We start from the raw sequence: 19778 nt of genomic DNA on the forward strand, positions 1-19778 counted from the left end.
TGGCATTTTTCACACAACTAGAACAAAAAATTTCACAATTTGTATGGAAGCACAGAAGAGCCCAAACAGCCAAAGCAATCTTGTGAAAGAAAAACGGAGCTGGAGGAATCAGGCTTCCTGACTTCAGACTATACTACAAAGCTACAGTAATCAAGACAGTATGGTACTGGCACAAAAACAGAAATATAGGTCAATGGAAAAGGACAGAAAGCCCAGAGATAAACCCACGCACATATGGTCACCTTATCTTTGATAAAGGAGGCAAGAATATACAATGCAGAAAAGACAGCCTCTTCAATAAGTGGTGCTGGGAAAACTGGACAGCTACATTTGAAAGAATGAAATTAGACCACTCCCTAACACGGCACACAGAAATAAACTCAAAATGGATTAAAGGCCTAAATGTAAGGCCAGACACTATAAAACTCTTAGAGGAAAACATAGGCAGAACACTCTATGACATAAATCAGAGCAAGATCCTTTTTGACCCACCTCCTAGAGAAATGGAAATAAAAACAAAAATAAACAAATGGGACCTAATGAAACTTAAAAACTTTTTGCACAGCAAAGGAAACCATAAACAAGACGAAAAGACAACCCTCAGAATAGGAGAAACTATTTACAAATGAAGCAACGGACAAAGGATTAATCTCCAAAATATACAAGCAGCTCATGCAGCTCACTATCGAAAAAACAAACAACCCAACCCAAAAATGGGCAGAAGACCTAAATAGACATTTCTCCAAAGAAGATATACAGATTGCCAACAAACACATGAAAGGTGCTCAACATCACTAATCACTTGAGAAATACACATCAAAACTACAATGAGGTATCACCTCACACTGGTCAGAATGGCCAGCATCAAAAAAATCTACAAACAATAAATGCTGGAGAAGGTGTGGAGAAAAGGGAACCCTCCTGCACTGTTGGTGGGAATGTAAAGTGATACAGCCACTATGGAGAAGACTATGGAGGTTCCTTAAAAAACTAAAAATAGAACTACCATAAGACCCAGCAATCCCACTACTGGGCATATACCCTGAGAAAACCATAATTCAAAAAGAGTCATGTACCACAATGTTCATTGCAGCACTATTTACAATAGCCAGGACATGGAAGCAACCTAAGCGTCCATTGACAGATGAATGGATTAAGAAGATGTGGCACATATATACAATGGAATATTACTCAGCCATAAAAAGAAACGAAATTGAGTTATTTGTAGTGAGGTGGATGGACCTAGAGTCTGTCATACACAGTGAAGTAAGTCAGAAAGAGAAAAACAAATACTGTGTGCTAACACACATATATGGAATCTTTAAAAAAAAAACAAGGTTCTGAAGAACCTAGGGGCAGGACAGGAACAAAGACGCAGACGTAGAGAATGGACTTGAGGACACGGGGAGGGGGAAGGGTAAGCTGGGACGAAGTGAGAGAGCGGCATGGACATATATACACTACCAAATGTAAAATAGCTAGCTAGTGGGAAGCAGCCGCATAGCACAGGGAGATCAGCTCGGTGCTTTGTGACCACCTAGAGGGGTGGGATAGGGAGGGTGGGAGGGAGACGCAAGAGGGAGGAGATATGGGGACATATGTATATGTATAGCTGATTCACTTTGTTATACAGCAGAAACTAACACACCACTGTAAAGCAATTATACTCCAATAAAGATGTTTTTTTAAAAAAAAAAAAAGGTGAGTCCTTAATTAACAGCTTAGAGAGCCAAAGGGCAGATGAAGGTGAGGCTGGGAATTACCTCGTCCGTTCTCAGGCTCCAGTGTTTCCCTGCTGTCCTGTGTCCGCCCAGGGTCCCCCGAGGCAGGCTTGGGGGCCGCCACGCCCACTGGGGGGAAAGGGCCAGTCACGGGAGGCGGCACGGGCTGGCGGGGGCGGTAAGGCACGGCTGGCGGGCACCCCCGCGAGGAGAGCTGCTGCATGGCGAGCATCTCTGGGCTGTCCAGCATGGAGTCCCCGCCCCGCATTCCCCGCAGGGCCTGGGCCGGTGCTCCAAAGAGAGAACCTTGCGTTGGTGCCGGAGGGGGCTGGAACCGATGTCCGCCAGGTTTACAGGGTGGTCGCATGTACCCCGAAGAAGGAACTCCGTGAGGTAGGAAGCCTGATTGTTCTGGCCACTGGTTTGCGGGGAGGGGTGCTCTCATCACTCGGGAATCTATCATGTGACCCAGAGTGCGAGGCTGGTGAGAGGGTCCTGGCCCCATGGGGGGCTTCTCATCTGGCCCCAAGGGTCCTGGATTTGTAGCACCGTGATTCCCATTCCAGACTGTAGAGTGTACACGACTCAGGTACTTGTAGGATCGGTACATGTGGCTGGGAGGGATTTCTGAACTCTCGGGAAAGGCTGGGGGTCGGGCCGGAGCCCCACCGTGCCTGGGAGGGATAAAGCCTGGCTGGAAATGAGCTGGGGGATACATAGTCCCCTCCTGGCTGGGGCTGCTCATCTGCCCGAGCAGCGAGGGTCCAGGGCGCGATCCCACGTCACCAAGGGGCACTAGCCCCCCGCACCCCGGCTTCTCGTCGGGGGGGCCTCGGTGGTGGTTAATTCCAGCTGGAGGCTGGCAACAAGAAAAGAGAAGATGTGCTTACCACGAGGTAATGGGAAATTACAAGTCCAATTTAAGCTGGGGAGAGACTGTATTTCTGAAACACACCTCATCACCTGTGCATGCTGAGCAGTTTGCTTACCTGCACTGCTAAAGGCTGGGGCTGCTGCCCAGGCCCGCCGGGGTGCGGCTCTGGGGCTCCAGAGGAGACACGGATGGTGGCAGGATCCGACCCTCGGAGGGGACAAAACGTTCCCTGTCCTGCTGGCCTCTGGAGGGCACGGAGCAAAGGCAAGAAGAAGAGAAGAGGCACACCCTTCACATCCGGAACACCAACGTGCCACTGGAGGACAAGGCTGCCACCTGCTCCAAGCGCACACTCGCCACAGGAGGGCCCAGAGCAGGGGCTTCCCGTCCTTGTCTCTCCCCAGAGCCGCCTCCACCAGTGTTCTCCCCAGCTGCTCCCCTCGTGAAGGGTTCACTTACATACTGCACGTACCTCTGTGCCTTTGACTTAAAAGGGGTTAATGCCCGTGTTGAGAATGTGTGATTCAAATGATTTCGAAAAAGAAGGATTTAAAATAAAGGAAGGACAGAGGAAGGGCAGATGGGGAGAAAAGAGCATCCATAAGCAGGAACACCATATTGGAAGAGGATCTGATTGAGAAGGCTTCACGCCCCGCCCCCGAGTCCAGAACCAGGGGAAACCACAACAGGACAAAGCTGCTCCTCACCAGCTGGCTTGAGAGGGGTGCCTGGCCGGGTCCACCGTAATGCAGGGGTCCAGGGACGCTGCGGCTGTTCGGGGTGCCCACCTCGCCAGGGGGCTGCGCGGAGCCGCTGCTCTCACCGGCCCCAGAGGATGCAGCGCGGCGCCCAGGGGGCAGCGACTTCCCTCCGTTCTCCGCGGGCTGCTGCTTCCGGCCGGGCGCCTCCGAGTCCCGGGAGCGGGTGCACACGTGGCTGCGTGCAGCCCGACCACGCCTCTTCTCCCGCTTCTCCTCCTCTCTGACCCAGAATTCTTCGTCTGTGTCCCCATCCTCACCAGGAAAATGCTTCAGCATCGCGCGGTGGAAGCACCTCTCCAGGTTGTCCGACATCTTGGTGTACTCTGTGGGGGACAGAGGCCTGAACCCCGCTGGGCAGGCCCCCAGGCCTCCGCCCACAAAACATGCAGCGCGGCAGCCCCGGGCTCAACCGCGCGACTGCCGGGGCTGCAGCGCTTCCTACGCTGTAGGGCTACGGACACGAGACCAGGACACGAGGCCAGCACACGAGGCCAGGACACGAGGCCAGGACACGAGGCCAGCACACGAGGCCAGGACACGAGGCCAGGACACGAGACCAGGACACGAGGCCAGGACACGAGGCCAGCACACGAGGCCAGCACACGAGGCCAGGACACGAGGCCAGCACACGAGGCCAGGACACGAGGCCAGCACACGAGGCCAGGACACGAGGCCAGGACACGGTTTCTGGCCTCCAGCCACACAGGCTGGGACAGTGAGCCCACTTCCCCAAACCAGTAAAAACTGAATTCTTTAATGCCAAACTGCAGAAACATTAAGTACAATCACTGAATCTGTCTAGTAAAAAAAAAAGGAAGGCATTGTGAGCTCAAGTTTCAGCACCTGGAGCGACACGGGCTGTGTCATCAGAGGTCTGCTCTGTGATGCAAAGGTGGCTGACAGTGGAGGCCGAGGACAGCCAGACCCAGGCGGGCCTGGAGGAAGACGAGGACCTGGGCCATCGGCCGCCGCTGCCCCTCTGGTCGTGTGGGACGGGACAGGGCCCGCACGCCCATCCCACAGCGTTAACACACGTTCTCTTTATGGTTCCCAAGAAAGGTGTGACTCTCTAGAAGGTGTGTTTCTAAAAGAGGCGGCGTGTTACTCTTGGTCCTACTGGTGCACCAAGTGTGAATCCACAGCAACCCCCTCTTCTACTTACCACTACTGTCCCCATTATATTTTCGACAATTCCTGAACATAGTCTTCATGTCATTCACAAACTCCTCCTTGGTACAGTATAAACCTCCATTCAGTTTCTTCTCCATGCTTGAAATATCCATGGGGACCTACAACAGGACACGTTAATTATCACCTGCTGGAGAACACAGCATCCTGCAGTTCCTGCGAGGCAGAGGAATCACACCATTAGGAGCTGCTCGAAAGCCTGGGGTGTACCCAGCAACCCTGACCCGTGAGGGGTAGCAGATGAACTTACACACAACAACACAGATCACTAAAGATGCACACACCACAGTCGCGTACAGCTGACAAGGCCACCTCTACCTTAATAATCTGGTAATAGTTAGGGGCATACGATTCATCCACTGGTTCCAAAAAGGGCCAGGAATCCTTGTGAGCCTTCACCACGTCCAGAACTGAGGGCCAAAGAGGAGAGCTGGGTTAACACACCGACGTGGGAACACGCTTAACCAGAACGCGGGAGCTGAGCGTGGGAACTGACCTTTGTACATGGCAGTGAAATCATCATCCAGCTCAAAGCTGTAAATCAGAAAATAAGAAATTAACGGTAACTGAGACCACCTTCTCTCCTCAGTGCTCTTGACCCAACCTGACACACAGCTCACTTGCACCCAGATTTGGAATAGTCCCAATAAATCTTTGTTAAGGTAAGTCTGTAACACTCAGAACGCTCCAGAAAATACGATGAGGATGAGGGTCAGCATACTTTAGCCAAAGAGGACTATCATCTTTTTCATCTACAAAATGATGGTTGGAACTCATTTATGATTCTGTAATGTTTGTGATTTAATAGCACACTCTTTCCCAGGTTTTACTCTACTCTAGTTAAGTACTTCTGTGATCTAAAGAATAATAACCCAACAAGTCAGACAGCAGTGGAAGGAGCTCACGAGCACTGGCCACGACCCACCACAGAGGGCTGTTCTAAGGACACGACGAGGCAGGCTTGGGGCCACTCAACACTCACGGGTCTCTCGTCCTCTTCTCTTCCCGAGGCGGGGAGTGAGGGTCCAAGTGGGACAGCTCGGGCGGGAGGGCCTTCCCCTGAGCCAGCAGCCAAGCCCTCTCTTCCCTGAGCTTCCTTCTCTTGGCGCGATCTGCATGAACACAAAGCACAGGTGCGTCAGGGGCTCCGGAGGGGCAGCCGTCTGTTCTGAGAAGGAAACAGATCACCAAACGTGACTTCTGCTCCCTTTGAGTCCTCTCTTTGCTAATTCAGATGGTGCTAGAGATGCAATGCTTTATGGACCCATTTCCTCTTAGTCCTACCAAGTTCAGGTTGTGGGGTGAGGGAGGAAGGCGGGCCCTGGATGGGGACGGGGAAGAGCAAGAGAGACGGAAAGCAGAATTACAGGGACAGGGAAAAGTAGAGCACTGATTGAAGATCACCCTCTCTGACAACCCGAAGCCCTTCCTAACTTTCCCGCAAGAAGACAACATCCCCTTTTTAGGACAGACCTCAATCCAAACACACCCAGGACGGTACAAGCCCATCGCAGCTCTTGCACCAGCTGTCCTTGCTCTGTGGCCACCCCACCCATGGCAGCTGGCGCACCCTCGCCAGTGCAGGAGGAGGTCTCTTGCGAGCGAGGGAAGAAGCCAGCTGGACGGGCCAGGAGCTGGAAGAGGGAGGGCGTTTTCTGGCTCCCAGCTGCGGCCACAAGAAACATACTTGACACTGCACTGCTGGCCTGCCCGGCCCCCGTGCCAGCAGGGCGGAAGAGAGGCAAGGAATGCAGAACACCATCAGAAGGCAAGGCCCAACGACGGAGAGAGAGGCCCGGGAAGGTGCCCGGTGGGAGCACGACACAGCCCTAAACCTGCAGACAGCGTGTGCCCACCAAGCTCCCTCTGTTCCTACTTCGTGCTCATTTATAAATAAACTTTTAAGTGTAAAAGAATCTGTATCTGCTTTAATTAATCAGAGGCACTTTGCTATGAACGACTTTCAAAATTGTTTTTTAACAAAGAGAATGATTTCAAGTTTAAAGAAAAGTATAACTAAATTAACGACTATCCACATACCAAACTATCAAACTTTAACATTAGGACTCTGAGTCTTTGCATCGTAAGAACCACCCTTTCGAGAGAGGCGCCTTCCCGAGCACGGGTGAGCGCTCCAGAGTCCACGGCAGCAGGAACCTGCCGGGAGCGCCGTGGAGCCTTTAACGGCTCACAGCTACTCCTTCACAAGTGATGCGAGCACATCGAGGGGTAAAGTTTTAGCATTTTTTCTAACCTGATACATATGACGTGGCATTCTGATGTTTCTGTTTGCCTTTTCCTGATTGGAATGACACAACGTATTTTCATGTTTATTATCCTCTTCTGTGAATACCCTGCTTATATACTTTGCCTTTTTTTCCCTGTGGGTTGTTGGATTACTAAATGATTTGGAGAAGTGCTTTTAAAAATAATGTGGATAAGAAGTCTTTGTTAAAACTATCTTCTTCCATACCTGATTTGTCTTTTCACTTTGTTTAAGGTGTTTTAGTCATTTGTAAATTTTAAACAATTAATGTCATCAAATATATCAATCTCCTTCCCTTGTAGTTTGTGCTTTTGTTACTTAAATTCTTTCTGTCCCAGCATCTTAAAGACCCTCACCTATGTTTTCTTCAAAAAGCTTTTGGCCTTTAGTCCATCAGGTGGCAATGGTGCCGGCAGTGCCTCGTGAGGAACCAGGTCTGTTCCTGGCTGTTCACTGCCAGGTCTCACCACCCACCTCCACGCCAGTAACACTCTCCCACATTCACGGCAGCTTTTATTCTGTTATCTGCTAGAATGAGTGTCCCGAACATATCGTTTTTTTAAAATTATCTTGGCTATACTTGGCCCTCTGCTCTTCTGTACGAATTTCAGGAACATAAAATGATTTATTTAATATTTAACATCAAATACTCAGTCAAGGTCAAACTTACCCACTTGTTCAGTAATTTTAAGTTGGTTTGTTCAAATCAAATCCAAAAAGGTCCAGGCAGTGCATTTGGTTGGTATGTCTCTTAAATTTAGTGGAATGTGTGACAGTGTCCTCTCCAATTCATCTGGTGGAGAAACTGGGTCATTTTGTCTTGGTAGAATTTCCCACGTTCCGGATTTAGCAAGTGGCATTCTCATCACAGTGTTAATGTGCCCTGTGGTAGTTCTATTGAGGGCCTTTGACCAGACAAACGGGTGTGTTTCTTGGCAATGTTATTACATAGGTGATGCTTGTACTTCCTTTTTCATCACCTCAGCAGACACAATATATGGTTACCTTTTCTTCTGTGGTGTTAAATTCCATTAGTGTTTACCTGATCCTTCCATTATAAAGTTCCTATACCTAAAGATCAAACACAGTTCCAAGATAGAAGTAAACTGTAGAGAAAATTATTTGTGTGATTGTTTTCTCAATAATTCCAAGGTATATACCTAGTACTACGTGTAAATATACACGAGACAGAAGTTAATTCAACACATGTAATTGGATGCTTTAGGGCCGAGCAAAAACTACAGCACGTAGGGCAGGTAGCAAACTACTTTTGTTAAACACACACACACAACACACACACACACACAGTTTTATGGAAACACAGCCCTGCATGGCCTCCAGGGCCCTTTACAGAAAGTTAGCTGACCCCTACTGCAGGGCATTAGGACTCAGCAGTCTCCTGGAAGCTTGGTTGAGGAAAGCTTTGTCTAGATGCACTGTTTCACTACTTGTTACTCTAATTCTAGTATTTCTGCTACATTTATTGATTGAATTCTTCTTTTCTCATCAATTATTTTCATATTCAAAATAAAACATAAAGAGGAAACAAAATGCTTCATCCTTCGATTTTTACGTTACTGTTTAAAACTTTTATTCCATTCATTTAAACGAAACAGACAGACCAACATAAGCCAGTTCTCTCACTTCCCCACCAACACTCTGCCTCCTGTGACCAACAATCTGTTCTAATGAGCTTTTTTCTTTAGAGATTCCACATATAAAAGGGCTCATACTGTGCTTGTCTTTCTCTGACTTATTTCACTTAGCATAATGCCCTCTAGGCCCACTCATGTTGTGGCAGATGGCAGGATTTCATGCTTTTTTTTTTAATGGCTAAACATTACTCCATTGTGTGTGCACCAACTCTTCTTTATCCATCTAGTGATGGGCACTTAGGTGGCTTCCGTATCTTGACTATTATACATCTTGCTATGAACATGGGTGTACATGTATCTTTTATTATAATTAGTTTTTGTTTTCTTCAGATAAATACCCAGAAATGGAATTCCTGGATCATATGGTAGTTCTATTTTTCGTTTTTTGAGAAATCTCCATAGTGGCTGCACCAACTTACATTCCCACCAACAGTGCACGAGGTTTTGCTCTAATCCACATCCTCACCAACACTGGTTGTCTCTTGTCTTTTTGATATTAGCCATTCTGACAGGTATGATGTGGTACCTCATTGTGGTTTTGATTTGACATTGAGCAACTTTTCTATGTCTTCTTGGGAAAAATGCCTATTCGGGTGCTCCTTTTTTTAAAAAATAAATTTGTTTGTTTATTTATTGGCTGCATTGGGTCTTCGTTGCTGCACACGGGCTTTCTCTAGTTGCAGTGAGCAGGGGCTACTCTTCGTTGCGGTACACGGGCTTCTCATTGCCATGGTTTCTCTTGTTGCAGAGCACGGGCTCTAGGCACATGGGCTTCAGTAGTTGTGGCTCGTGGGCTCTAGAGCACAGGCTCAATAGTTGTGGCGCACGGGCTTACTTGCTCCGCGGCATGTGGGATCTTCCCGGACCAGGGATCAAACTCGTGTCCCCTGAATTGGCAGGTGGATTCGTAACCACTGCGCCACAAGGGAAGTCCCAAGGTCCTCCATTTTTTAATCAGATTGTTTGGGGTTTGGTGGGGTTTTTTTTGGTTTTTTGGGTTTTTTTTGCTATTGACTTGTATAAGTTCTCTACCTGTTTTGGGTATTAAGACTTTATTAGGTATATGATTTGCAAATATCTTCCCCCATTCAGTAGGTTGTCTTTTCATTTTGTGTATGGTTTCCTTTGCTGTGCAGAAGTTATTTCATTCGCTGTAGGCCCACTTGTTTATTTCTGCTTTTGTGGCTTTTGCCTTTGTAGTAAGATCCAAAAAACCATCACCAAGACATATGTCAAGGAGCTTACTGCCTATGTTTTCTTCCAGGAGTTTTATGGTTTCAGGTGTTACATTCAAGTCTGTATGTCATTTTGAGTTAATTTTTGTGTATGGGGTGAAGCAGTGGTCCAGTTTTTTATTTTTTTTTGGTTGTACCAGGTCTTAGTTGCAGCCAGTGGGCTCCTCAGTTGTGGCATATGAACTCTTAGTTGCAGCATGCATGTTGGATCTTGAGTTCCCTGACCAGGGATCGATCCTGTGTTCCCTGTGTTGGAAGGCAGATTCTTAACCACTGCACCACCAGGGAAGCCCCAGTGGTCCAGTTTTTCCAAAACCATTTATTGAAGAGACTGTCATTTCTGCATTGTATATTCCTGGACTGGTCCTAGACTTTTGTTTGTAGGAAGGTTTTCTTGATGACTAATTCAATCTCCTTACTAGTAATTCATCTGTTATGGTTTTCTATTTCATCATGATTCAGTCTTGGTAAGTTGTTAAGTTTCTAGGAATTTATCCATTTCTTCTAGGTTGTCCAGTTTGTTGGCATGTTAACTGTTCTCAGTAGTCTCTTATGATCCTTTGTATCTCTCTGGCACCAGTTGTAATATCTAGTGTTCACTTCTGATTTTATTTATTGGAGTCCTCTTTTTTCTTGTGAGTCTAGCCAAAGGTCTGTCAGTTTTGTTCATCTTTTCAAAGAATCACCTCTTGGTTTCATGGATCTTTTCTAATTCTTTTTAGTTTCCATTTCATTTATTTTTGCTATGATCTTTATTTCCTTCCTTCTAACTGTGGGCATTTTATGTTCTTCTTTATCTGGTTCCTTGAGGTGTAAAGTTGGTTTGTGTATTTGAGACTTTACTTTTTTCTTGAGGTAGGCATTTATCAAAACTTTCTTCTTAGAACTGCTTTTGCTACATCCCATAATTTTTGGTATCTTACATTTTCATTTTTGTCTCAAGGTATTTTGATTCTCTTTTGGATATTCTTTTACCCATTAGTTGTTCAGGAGCACATTGTTTAATCTTCCCATGTTTGTGAATTTTCCAGTTTTCTTCGTGTTATTAATTTCTAGTTTCATACCAGTGTGAATGGAAAATATTATTTCGATCCTATTAAATTTATTAAGATTTTTTTGGTGGCCTAACGTTTCATCTATCTTGGAAAATGTTCCACGTGCACTTGAAAAGAATGTGTATTCTGTTGCTTCGAGATGGAATGTTCTGCACATATCTGTTAAGTCCATGTCTATCTGGTCTAACATATAATTTAAGTTTTGTGTTTCCTTATTGATTTTCTGTCTAGATAATCTGTCCATTGATGTCAGTGGGGTATTAAAGTTCCCCACTATTACTGTTTTGCTGTCTATCTCTCCCTACAAGTCTGTTAATATTTGCTTTATATATTTACATACTCCTCTGTTGGGTGTATAAATATTGACAAATGTTATATTTTCTTGTAGACTGACCCCTTTTTCATTATGTAAAGCCCCTCTCTATCTCTTACTACAGTCTTCATTTTGAAGTTTATTCTGTCTTATATATGGACAGCTACTCCAGATTTTCTTGTGGTTTCCATTTGCATGGGTATCTTTTTCCATCCCTTCACTTTAGTCTGTGTGTGTCCTTACATCTAAAGTGAGTTTCTTGTAGGCAGCATATAGATGGGTCTTGTTTTTTCTTTATCCATTCAGCCACTCTGTGTCTTTTGATAGGAGAATTTAGTCCATTTACATTTAAAGTAACTATCAGTAGGTATGTACTTATTGCCATTCTGCTAACTGCTTTCTGGCTGCTTTTGTAGTTTGTTTCTTTCTTCTCTTGCTCCCTTCCTTTGTGGTTTGATAACTTTTTTTAGTGATATGCTTATATTCATTTCTTTTTTTTTTTTAAATAAATGGAGAGATATCTTTATTTATTTATTTTTGGCTGTGTTGGGTCTTCGTTTCTGTGCGAGGGCTTTCTCTAGTTGTGGCAAGCGGGGGTCACTCTTCATCGCGGTGCGCGGGCCTCTCACTATCGTGGCCTCTCTTGTTGCAGAGCACAGGCTCCAGACGCGCAGGCTCAGTAGTTGTGGCTCGCGGGCCTAGTTGCTCCGCGGCATGTGGGATCCTCCCAGACCAGGGCTCGAACCCGTGTCCCCTGCATTAGCAGGCAGATTCTCAACCACTGCGCCACCAGGGAAGCCCCTCATCTCTCTTTATCGTGTATTTACTGTAGGTTTTTGCGTTGTGGTTACCATGAGGCTTACATATAATAACTTACATCTACAACAGTCTACTTTAAGTTGTACCAATTTAAATTCAACCCCATTCTAAGCTCATCATTTTTACTCCCCACTCCCATGTTTTATACTTTTGATGTCATGTTTCACATCTTTTTATCTTGTTTATCCTTTATTATAATCATAGTTACCGTTACTACTTTTGTCTTTTAACCTTCATACTAGCTTTATAGGCAATTAATCCACCACCTTTAGTATGTATTTACTTTTCCAGTGAGACTTATCCTTTCATATGTGTCCCTTTTACTAATAAGTGCCCTTTCTTTTTAATTTAACGAATTTCCTTCAACATTTCTTACAAGTGGTGATGAACTCCTACACTTCTGCTTAAATGCCAAGCTCTTAATGTCTCTAATCTGAACGATGTCTTTACCAGGGAGAGAATTCTTGGCTATAAGTTTTTCCTTCAGCACTTTGACTATATCATGCCTGCAAAGTTTTGCTGAAAAATCTGCTCAAGTTCTTATGGGGAGAGGGTGGGGTTTCCTTTGTGTGTGACAAGTTGTTTTTCTCTCCTTGTGTTTAACTTTGGACAACTGAGCTATATAATGTGCGTTGGTGTGGGTTTTCAACCACTGAGTCTCCACCTGAACCCCTCATTTTGGTTATTGTATTCTTCAGCTCTGAGACTTCTCTTTGGCACTTTTAAATATTTTCCTTCTCTGTTGAAGTTCTCACTGTGTTCATGCGTTCTCTTCCCCAGTTTGGTGAGCATCTTTATGACCATTACTTTAACTCTTTATCAAGTAAATTACTTCTGTCTCATTAAGGCTTTTTTCTGAGGTTTTCATCTGTTCTTTCATTTGGAACATATTCCTCTGTTTCTTCATTTTGCTGGACTCTATGTTAATTTCTGTGCAGAAAAGGAAACAACTGCCTCTCCCAGTCTTGAAGGTGGGGCCTCATGTAGGAGATGAGCCTTTTTGTTCAGCTCTTCCCAGCTCTTGGTCGTCTCTCAAACCCCTGTGCTTGTCCAGGCAGCCTGATGTATTTTAGTGGCTCCCAGTAGTTGAGGGTGTGCCAAGACCTGTCAGTGTCCCAAAGGGGAGGGTCTCAGCACCCAGATTCAGACTGACTGGACACTTTCCTCTAAAGTTCACAAACATACAGGGCTGTGAGCAACTGCAAGCCTGAGTCCCACTGGCCACCAGAGTCAGGGACCTGCAGTGACCCCTGAGTGGCAGTCACAGACAAGTGTATAAACTCTCTTCTGGGGGCCCAACTCGGGGAGAGTGGGAGACGGCAGGCATCCACAGCCTCCAACCTATGAGAGCAGCTCTGCACACCCAACCTAAGCCTGCCCCTCAGGCTGAAGCTCCAGGACAAGCAGGGTGGCCTCCATCACATGACAGCATGGAGTGTGCCAGCCTGTCCCAAACCGGCCCTCCGCTTGCCACAGTCCCATGGGACCCAGGAATACAAGCCCCTCTGGCCACCAGAGCCAGGCGTTCAAGGGGTGAACCATGGGTGTCAGATGCATGTAAAGCCTCCCTCCAAGAAACTTGGGCTCTGGAGGGTCCGCCCTCTGACGTCTCTGGAAAGGATTCGGGGGCCCCTAGATGCAGGCTTAAGTACAAACCTACCCCTCAGGCCGCAGCCATGGCGATCAGCTAATAAGTCTCCAACAGAATGACCGAGCTCCTGGTCTATAGTCTTTTGCTGTGCCCTGGGGGGAGCTGGTTAAGAACTCTTTCTCTGCTGGTTCCAGTCCTGGGAGACCCACGAGCAGGAGCCCCACTGGGCACCAGAGCTAGGTGACCCAGAGGCGCCCCCTGGCAGCAGTCGCAAAACTCGGCGCACCAGACACTCTGCTCCTCCCCTGGTTTTACTGCCCCAGGACTGGAGTCAGTCTGGGCTCCTTCTGAGCATCAGGGATTCTCACTGCTCTTGGGACATGCTCTCTTTTTAAAGATTACTCATATTGATATTTGTAATGACAACAAATTCAGCTCCCTGGCTTAATTACTATTAGTTACAATAATTTCCTGGATATTTTCTTGGAGTTTCAAATACATCCCCTAAATTGTGTGTGTGTGTGTGTGTGTGTGTGTGTGTGTGTGTGTGTGTGTACATTATGGTCCACTGTAGAGAAGAAACCCCCATAAAACAGTACAGTACAGCAGAAGCAATATAGAGGGAATCTTTGTTTTCTTCCTGATTTTAAAAGGGAATCCTGGGCTTCCCTGGTGGCGTAGTGGTTAAGAATCCGCCTGCCAATGCAGGGGACACGGGTTCGAGCCCTGGTCCGGGAAGATCCCACATGCCGTGGAGCAACTAAGCCCATGCGACACAACTACTGAGCCTGCGTTCTAGAGCCTGTGAGCCACAACTACTGAGCCCGTGCGCCACAACTACTGAGCCTGCGCTCTAGAGCCCGCGAGCCACAACTACTGGGCCCGCATGCCACAACTACTGAAGCCAGCGCGCCTAGAGCCCGTGCTCTGCAACAAGAGAACCCACTGCAATGAGAAGCGCGCACACCCAACGAAGAATAGCCCCCCACTCGATGCAACTAAAGAAAGCCCGTGTGCAGCAACGAAGACCCAATGCAACCAAAATAAATTAATAAATAAATTTATTTTTAAAAGGGAATCCCCATAAAAAATGAAATTGGGTTATTTGTAGAGACGTGGCTGGACCTAGAGACTGTCATACAGAGTGAAATAAGTCAGAAAGAGAAAAATATCGTATATTAACACATTATATGTGGAACCTAGAAAAATGGTACAGATGAACCGGTTTGCAGGGCAGAAAGAGACACAGATGTAGAGAACAAACATATGGACACCAAGCGGGGAAAGTGGGGCGGGGTGGGGGTGGGATGAATTGGGAGATTGGGATTGACATATATACACTAATATGTATAAAATAGATAACTAATAAGAACCTGCTGTATAAAATAAATAAAATTCAAAAAAAAAAAAAGGGAATCCTTCTGATGTTTCCCTATTAAGTAGAATGTTCGCTTACATTTAAGAAAACAGATATTGTTAAGGAAGTTCCCTTCTAATTTCTCAGAGGAAACCAGAAAAGAAGGAACACAGGAACCACCAGAAGCTGGAAGAGGCACAGGAGGGTATGACCCCAGAGCCTCACCAACACCCAGATTTCAGACTTCCAGCCTCTAGAGCTGTGAGACACTTACTTTCTGCTGTTTTAAACCACCTAGTTGTGGTAACTTGTTATGGAAGCCCTAGGAAACTAACACAAAATCCAATCCCATTTCCCCCTGAACCCTACTGCTGCTCCTGAGAAGTCTGCTATCTCTGTTACAGAACACCCTTTTTTCCCAACTGGAAATGGGCCATGTGTTCCATGATTCGGTCCCTTGGGTCTGTATTCTATCCAGTTTATATCTCATCTCTCAACCATTCATATCTAATATTTCCTCTGCCCCATCACTTGATCCTTCCATTTTCAACAGTGGACAGACACACCCTGGAGCTCCAGACTGTGATCCGTGAGTCAATTATCAAGCAGTTTCCCCACTCTCTGCCGGCTTTATATTCCGCCACAGGGAGCACTAGAGGGGATGGGAGATGGCGGGGAGTGGCGGGGATGGATTTCTTCCCCCCTGGGCGCTCTTCAACAGCCCGCCAGCTTGTCCCTCCTTGGGAAGATGTCCATCACTGGGAAGGCACAGCTGGCAGTCCCAGAACCGGGCTGGCGCCTGCCCTGAGACTAAGCTCCAGCTTGTGAGCCCCTCCTCACCTGCGGGTCTGATGACCCCAACCCTTCTCTTTATTCCCCTGCCTCAGACCCTTTCAGCTTTTGTATTTCTCTAACTTGCATTAAAACAAAGACCCACGTGAAATTCTCCACTGAAGCATCTCTGTGACCGCACACCGAACGATGGATCAGAGGCGACTTCTCCCACCACGTCCATCCTCTTTATCTCTGTGATGCGTTCTACACAAGCCCCATGCAGCTCTTCCAGTGTGAGTCTCTCCTCAGGTCTAACTAAGCTTTAGAGCCCAGTTATCCAGTTATTATTCCCATTACCATATTTACATTTCTAGAAGTTCTTTCGATATTTGTTTCCTTTGAAACTGCCTTACTTTCCTCAAGGTTATTTCTTCCTGATGTTTCCAATTTCCTCTTTTTTATACCTGATAATGCTAAATATGTTTCTATTTTGTCTGCTGCACCTACCAACCACTGCTCACAGTGGTGCTTCCTCAAGTCTGTTCCTCTTCAGCACGGGTTTATCCATGCTCATCCTTCCCAGGGCAGAGATTCCCTAGACGGACCACTCCACACCCACAATTCGATCTGACAGTCTGTTTCACTAACTTACTGCTGTTTTTAATCCCCCTAAAAGCAGCTTCTGATAATTTTCCTTACATGGTTAAGATTTCGAAAATGTTCTTAAAAAGGGTATTTACACAATATCAGACAAAGTATCATATCGAATAACAAATAGAATCTCCACGTAATTGAGGCAAGAAGAATTTTTAGGTTTCGCATCAACCGCACTGAGAACAAGGAAGTCTCAATGTCCACTTCCACATGGGCTCGTTTCACTTAGCATGAGTATTTGTCAGAATCCAGTCTTGTAACATCCTTTTTATACAAAGACAATCCTAATAAATAGCATTATATTTATTTGGCCTTTTCCTTTTCTTTTTGCTTTTTAAAAATTTTAGTGAGAAATATAAAAATGTACCTTTTTAACCATTTTAAGTGTGTGATTCAGTAGCATTAGGTACATTCACAGTGTTGTACAACCATTACCGTTATCTACCTCCAAAACAAAACAAAACGAAACCAAACTCGCAGATACAGAGAACACAAAGAAGGGGGGCCGGGGTGGGTGAAATGGGTGACGGTGTCAAGAGGTGCAAACTACCAGTGACAAAACAAGTCAGTCCCGGGGATGTGATGTACGCTGTGGTGACCACAGGCCATAATACTGTACTGTGTATGTGAAAGCTACTCTCATGACAAGAAATCAAATTCTTAACTTATTGTGGTGATCATTTTGCAACGTACATAAATGTCAAATTGTGTTTACTCCTGAAAATAAGGGAATGGTGTATGCCAATCATACTTCAACTTAGAAAACAGTCAAATGACAATGGTACCTAATAAGAACTCCATTGAAAATTACAGAACTCTATTGAAAAATATAAAGAAATAAAAGCATAGTTACTATTTTGAGGAATTTAAATGTAGCACTGGATATAAATTATGCAAAATCTCAACGTATGATATACCACCAAATGTGGCACAGGCTACATTAGTAGATTAAACGCACTAAGCGTTCTAGAATGAAGAAACGATCAAGGTCAGAATAGGGTTAGCCTATTAAGAATCAGAAGGCAGGACTTCCCTGGTGGTGCAGTGGTTAAGAACCCTCCTGCTAATGCAGGGGACACGAGTTCGAGCCCTGGTCCAGGAAGATCCCACATGCCTTGGAGCAACTAAGCCCGTGCGCCACAACTTCTGAGCCCACGTGCCACAACTACTGAAGCCCACGCACCCAGAGCCCGTGCTCCGCAACAAGAGAAGCCACCGCAATGAGAAGCCCGCACACCGCAACGAAGAGTAGCCCCTGCTCGCCACAACTAGAGAAAGCCCACGTGCAGCAACGAAGACCCAACGTAGCCATAAATAAATAAATAAATAAATAAATTTTAAAAATAAATAAAAAATAAAAAGTTCAATACATTTACTTAAAATACTGGTCTGTATTTAACAAAGCCAAAATGCTCTGCTATCCGGTGATTTATCAAGTGCAGCTTATAAACACCACTGCATCTAACATATCTGCTTTAAGTACAAAGGTTAGAAACCCCACACGCCTGCGCACGCCGGGGCAGACCGAGGCTTTTCTTAAGTATATCTCCTCTGTGTGTAAGATTATTTCTGTGAGAGTCACCTTTTTTCAATTCCACACGGGACCGTGGCAGAGCCGAGAGTGAAGGCAGGGATGGAAGGACCCCAGAACGGCAAGGGTGAGGGCACTGCGGGGCTGGCCCAGAGCCAGCCAGATGGCAGGGCTCCCAGGACACCCCAAGCCCCACCAGACAGCCCTCCTGCCAGAGCCCCGGGCAGAGCCCCTCCTACCTTCCACGGCCTTGACCCTTTCCTCCAGCTCCCGTTTCCTCTCCTCCTTCAGCAGCTGCTCCTGCTCCTTCTTCTGCACCGCGAGGAGGATCTGGCGCTCCTCCTCCTCCTCCCTGCGTTTCTGTTTTTCTATCCTGCTGAGCACAGGGGTCTCCTGCGAGGGACCAAGAAGTTCAGTCAACACACAATAAAGCAAGACCACGTCTCTGAGTAAAGATTCCACGTTTTCCATTCAACACATAGTGTTAGACAGCTGGGTGACTTACACCCTAACTACAAGTTCATCTTCTCATCTGTGCAATCAATGAACGGATGTAGACACACACTCACACTAAGACACAGTGGGGATGAGAACAGGTAAAGGCTTGGGCCCGATGACTGACCTAATTTGTAGTCTTTGGGAGATAATCTGGAGAGCAGACCGGAGTAGAGAGGAGACACCACTCTTAGATTTAATCTTTGATAAAAGTGGCATCTTAAAGAGCACCTTCACCTAAATAACTAAGAGAAGGATGAGCTAGCACAATTGCAGTAATGTGCACGCCTTCGAAACTCCTCACTTCTGTACTTTTCTTTACTAATCAAACAGTAAATAAAATGGAGGGTTCGGTGGGAAGGGCCACCGTTTTGCCTTAAGATACAGAAAAGAGATGAAGGTGACGGCACAGAAATGCATTGCGTCCCTCAGACTGGTGAGCTTTCCCCTTGTTTTTCAACCCAAACAGCATTAATATATAATGATTTCAGGTGGTTAGTGCGAATGCGATTGCCTAAGAAATTTAAGGAAAGAAAAGGAAAACAGGACCATTACCATCATAATTTCTGAAAGTTTTACTCTGGATATTTCCAATATAGCTAGTTCTGAGCCATTCTGTAGTCCAGAACACTCAAACTAGGACTGAAATCGTTATTTTCAATTTCTTCCCTTGACTTCTGTGATGTGTAAGGTAGAACTTTTTCTTTTTTAAAATTGTTATTGAAGAGGTAATAATTGTTGCCTGCAACAGAGAACACCTGTAAGTTGCACAGACACAGAAAAATGAATCAGGTGTCTAAAAGGGAAAATGCCAGTTACCCTTACAGAAAAGATAATGCTGATTATCCCACGTTAGGTAAAACTAAATCAGGAATATGACTTTTTCTTAACAGATCTTTTCAGTAGGAAGAAGACCTAATAAGAATCTTCTATGCTAGATAGCTGTATTCTGTGGCAATTACACAAGTGGTCTTAATGTGTGGGAAAAAAAAAGATGACAGCCGACTGCCATCTATACAAAGTCATAATTAAACATTGAAACCACTCTCGTTGAAATTTTCTACTATTTTTTTTATGGTCCTTAAAACTTGTTTCGATTGTCATTTGACTCATAATTAGGAAAGCGGTCTTGCCTAGATAGTAGACCTTCTGAAAGTCAAAGGTTTTACTGTTCAAATTCTGAGCCTGACTTTAAAAAAGGTGGCTACTTGACAAGGTAAAAATATGAACTGAGTAAGAGAAGAGAGAGGAAAATGAAAAAAATGTTAACCATTATTACTGCATACGTGACACTGTAGTCAGCCGCCCAAATAGAATTAAACAAAGTTCCCTAAAATCTTTCTCCTATAACCAGAGTGGGCAGTGTACACGAGCTAGATGTCCTTTGTGACACTGGGCTGCCGCTGGCATGGCACACGGACAAGCCTCCTAAGGCTGGGGAAGCACCTTCCCTCGCACTGCCCCCAGCTCCACAGGTCCCTAATTATTC

The 19778-nt window shown here is 45.7% G+C and overlaps 1 protein-coding gene across 2 annotated transcripts in view; it reads right to left on the reverse strand.

The window, feature by feature from the left end:
- LOC132372869 (chromatin remodeling regulator CECR2) overlaps positions 1–19778 on the reverse strand; it is a 152498-nt gene that overhangs the window by 14010 nt on the left and 118710 nt on the right. For both annotated transcript variants that reach the window (XM_059935005.1, XM_059935004.1), the window contains exons 8-15: positions 18034–18187; positions 5527–5656; positions 5041–5078; positions 4863–4954; positions 4519–4645; positions 3303–3679; positions 2711–2839; positions 1764–2580 (exon numbers count right to left, since the gene is read on the reverse strand). In XM_059935005.1, coding sequence (XP_059790988.1) covers positions 1764–2580; positions 2711–2839; positions 3303–3679; positions 4519–4645; positions 4863–4954; positions 5041–5078; positions 5527–5656; positions 18034–18187 — 1864 coding nt within the window. The remainder of the gene's footprint in view (positions 1–1763; positions 2581–2710; positions 2840–3302; positions 3680–4518; positions 4646–4862; positions 4955–5040; positions 5079–5526; positions 5657–18033; positions 18188–19778) is intronic.

This window comes from Balaenoptera ricei, chromosome 10 (genome assembly GCF_028023285.1).
Source record: "Balaenoptera ricei isolate mBalRic1 chromosome 10, mBalRic1.hap2, whole genome shotgun sequence".
Classification (NCBI taxonomy): domain Eukaryota; kingdom Metazoa; phylum Chordata; class Mammalia; order Artiodactyla; family Balaenopteridae; genus Balaenoptera; species Balaenoptera ricei.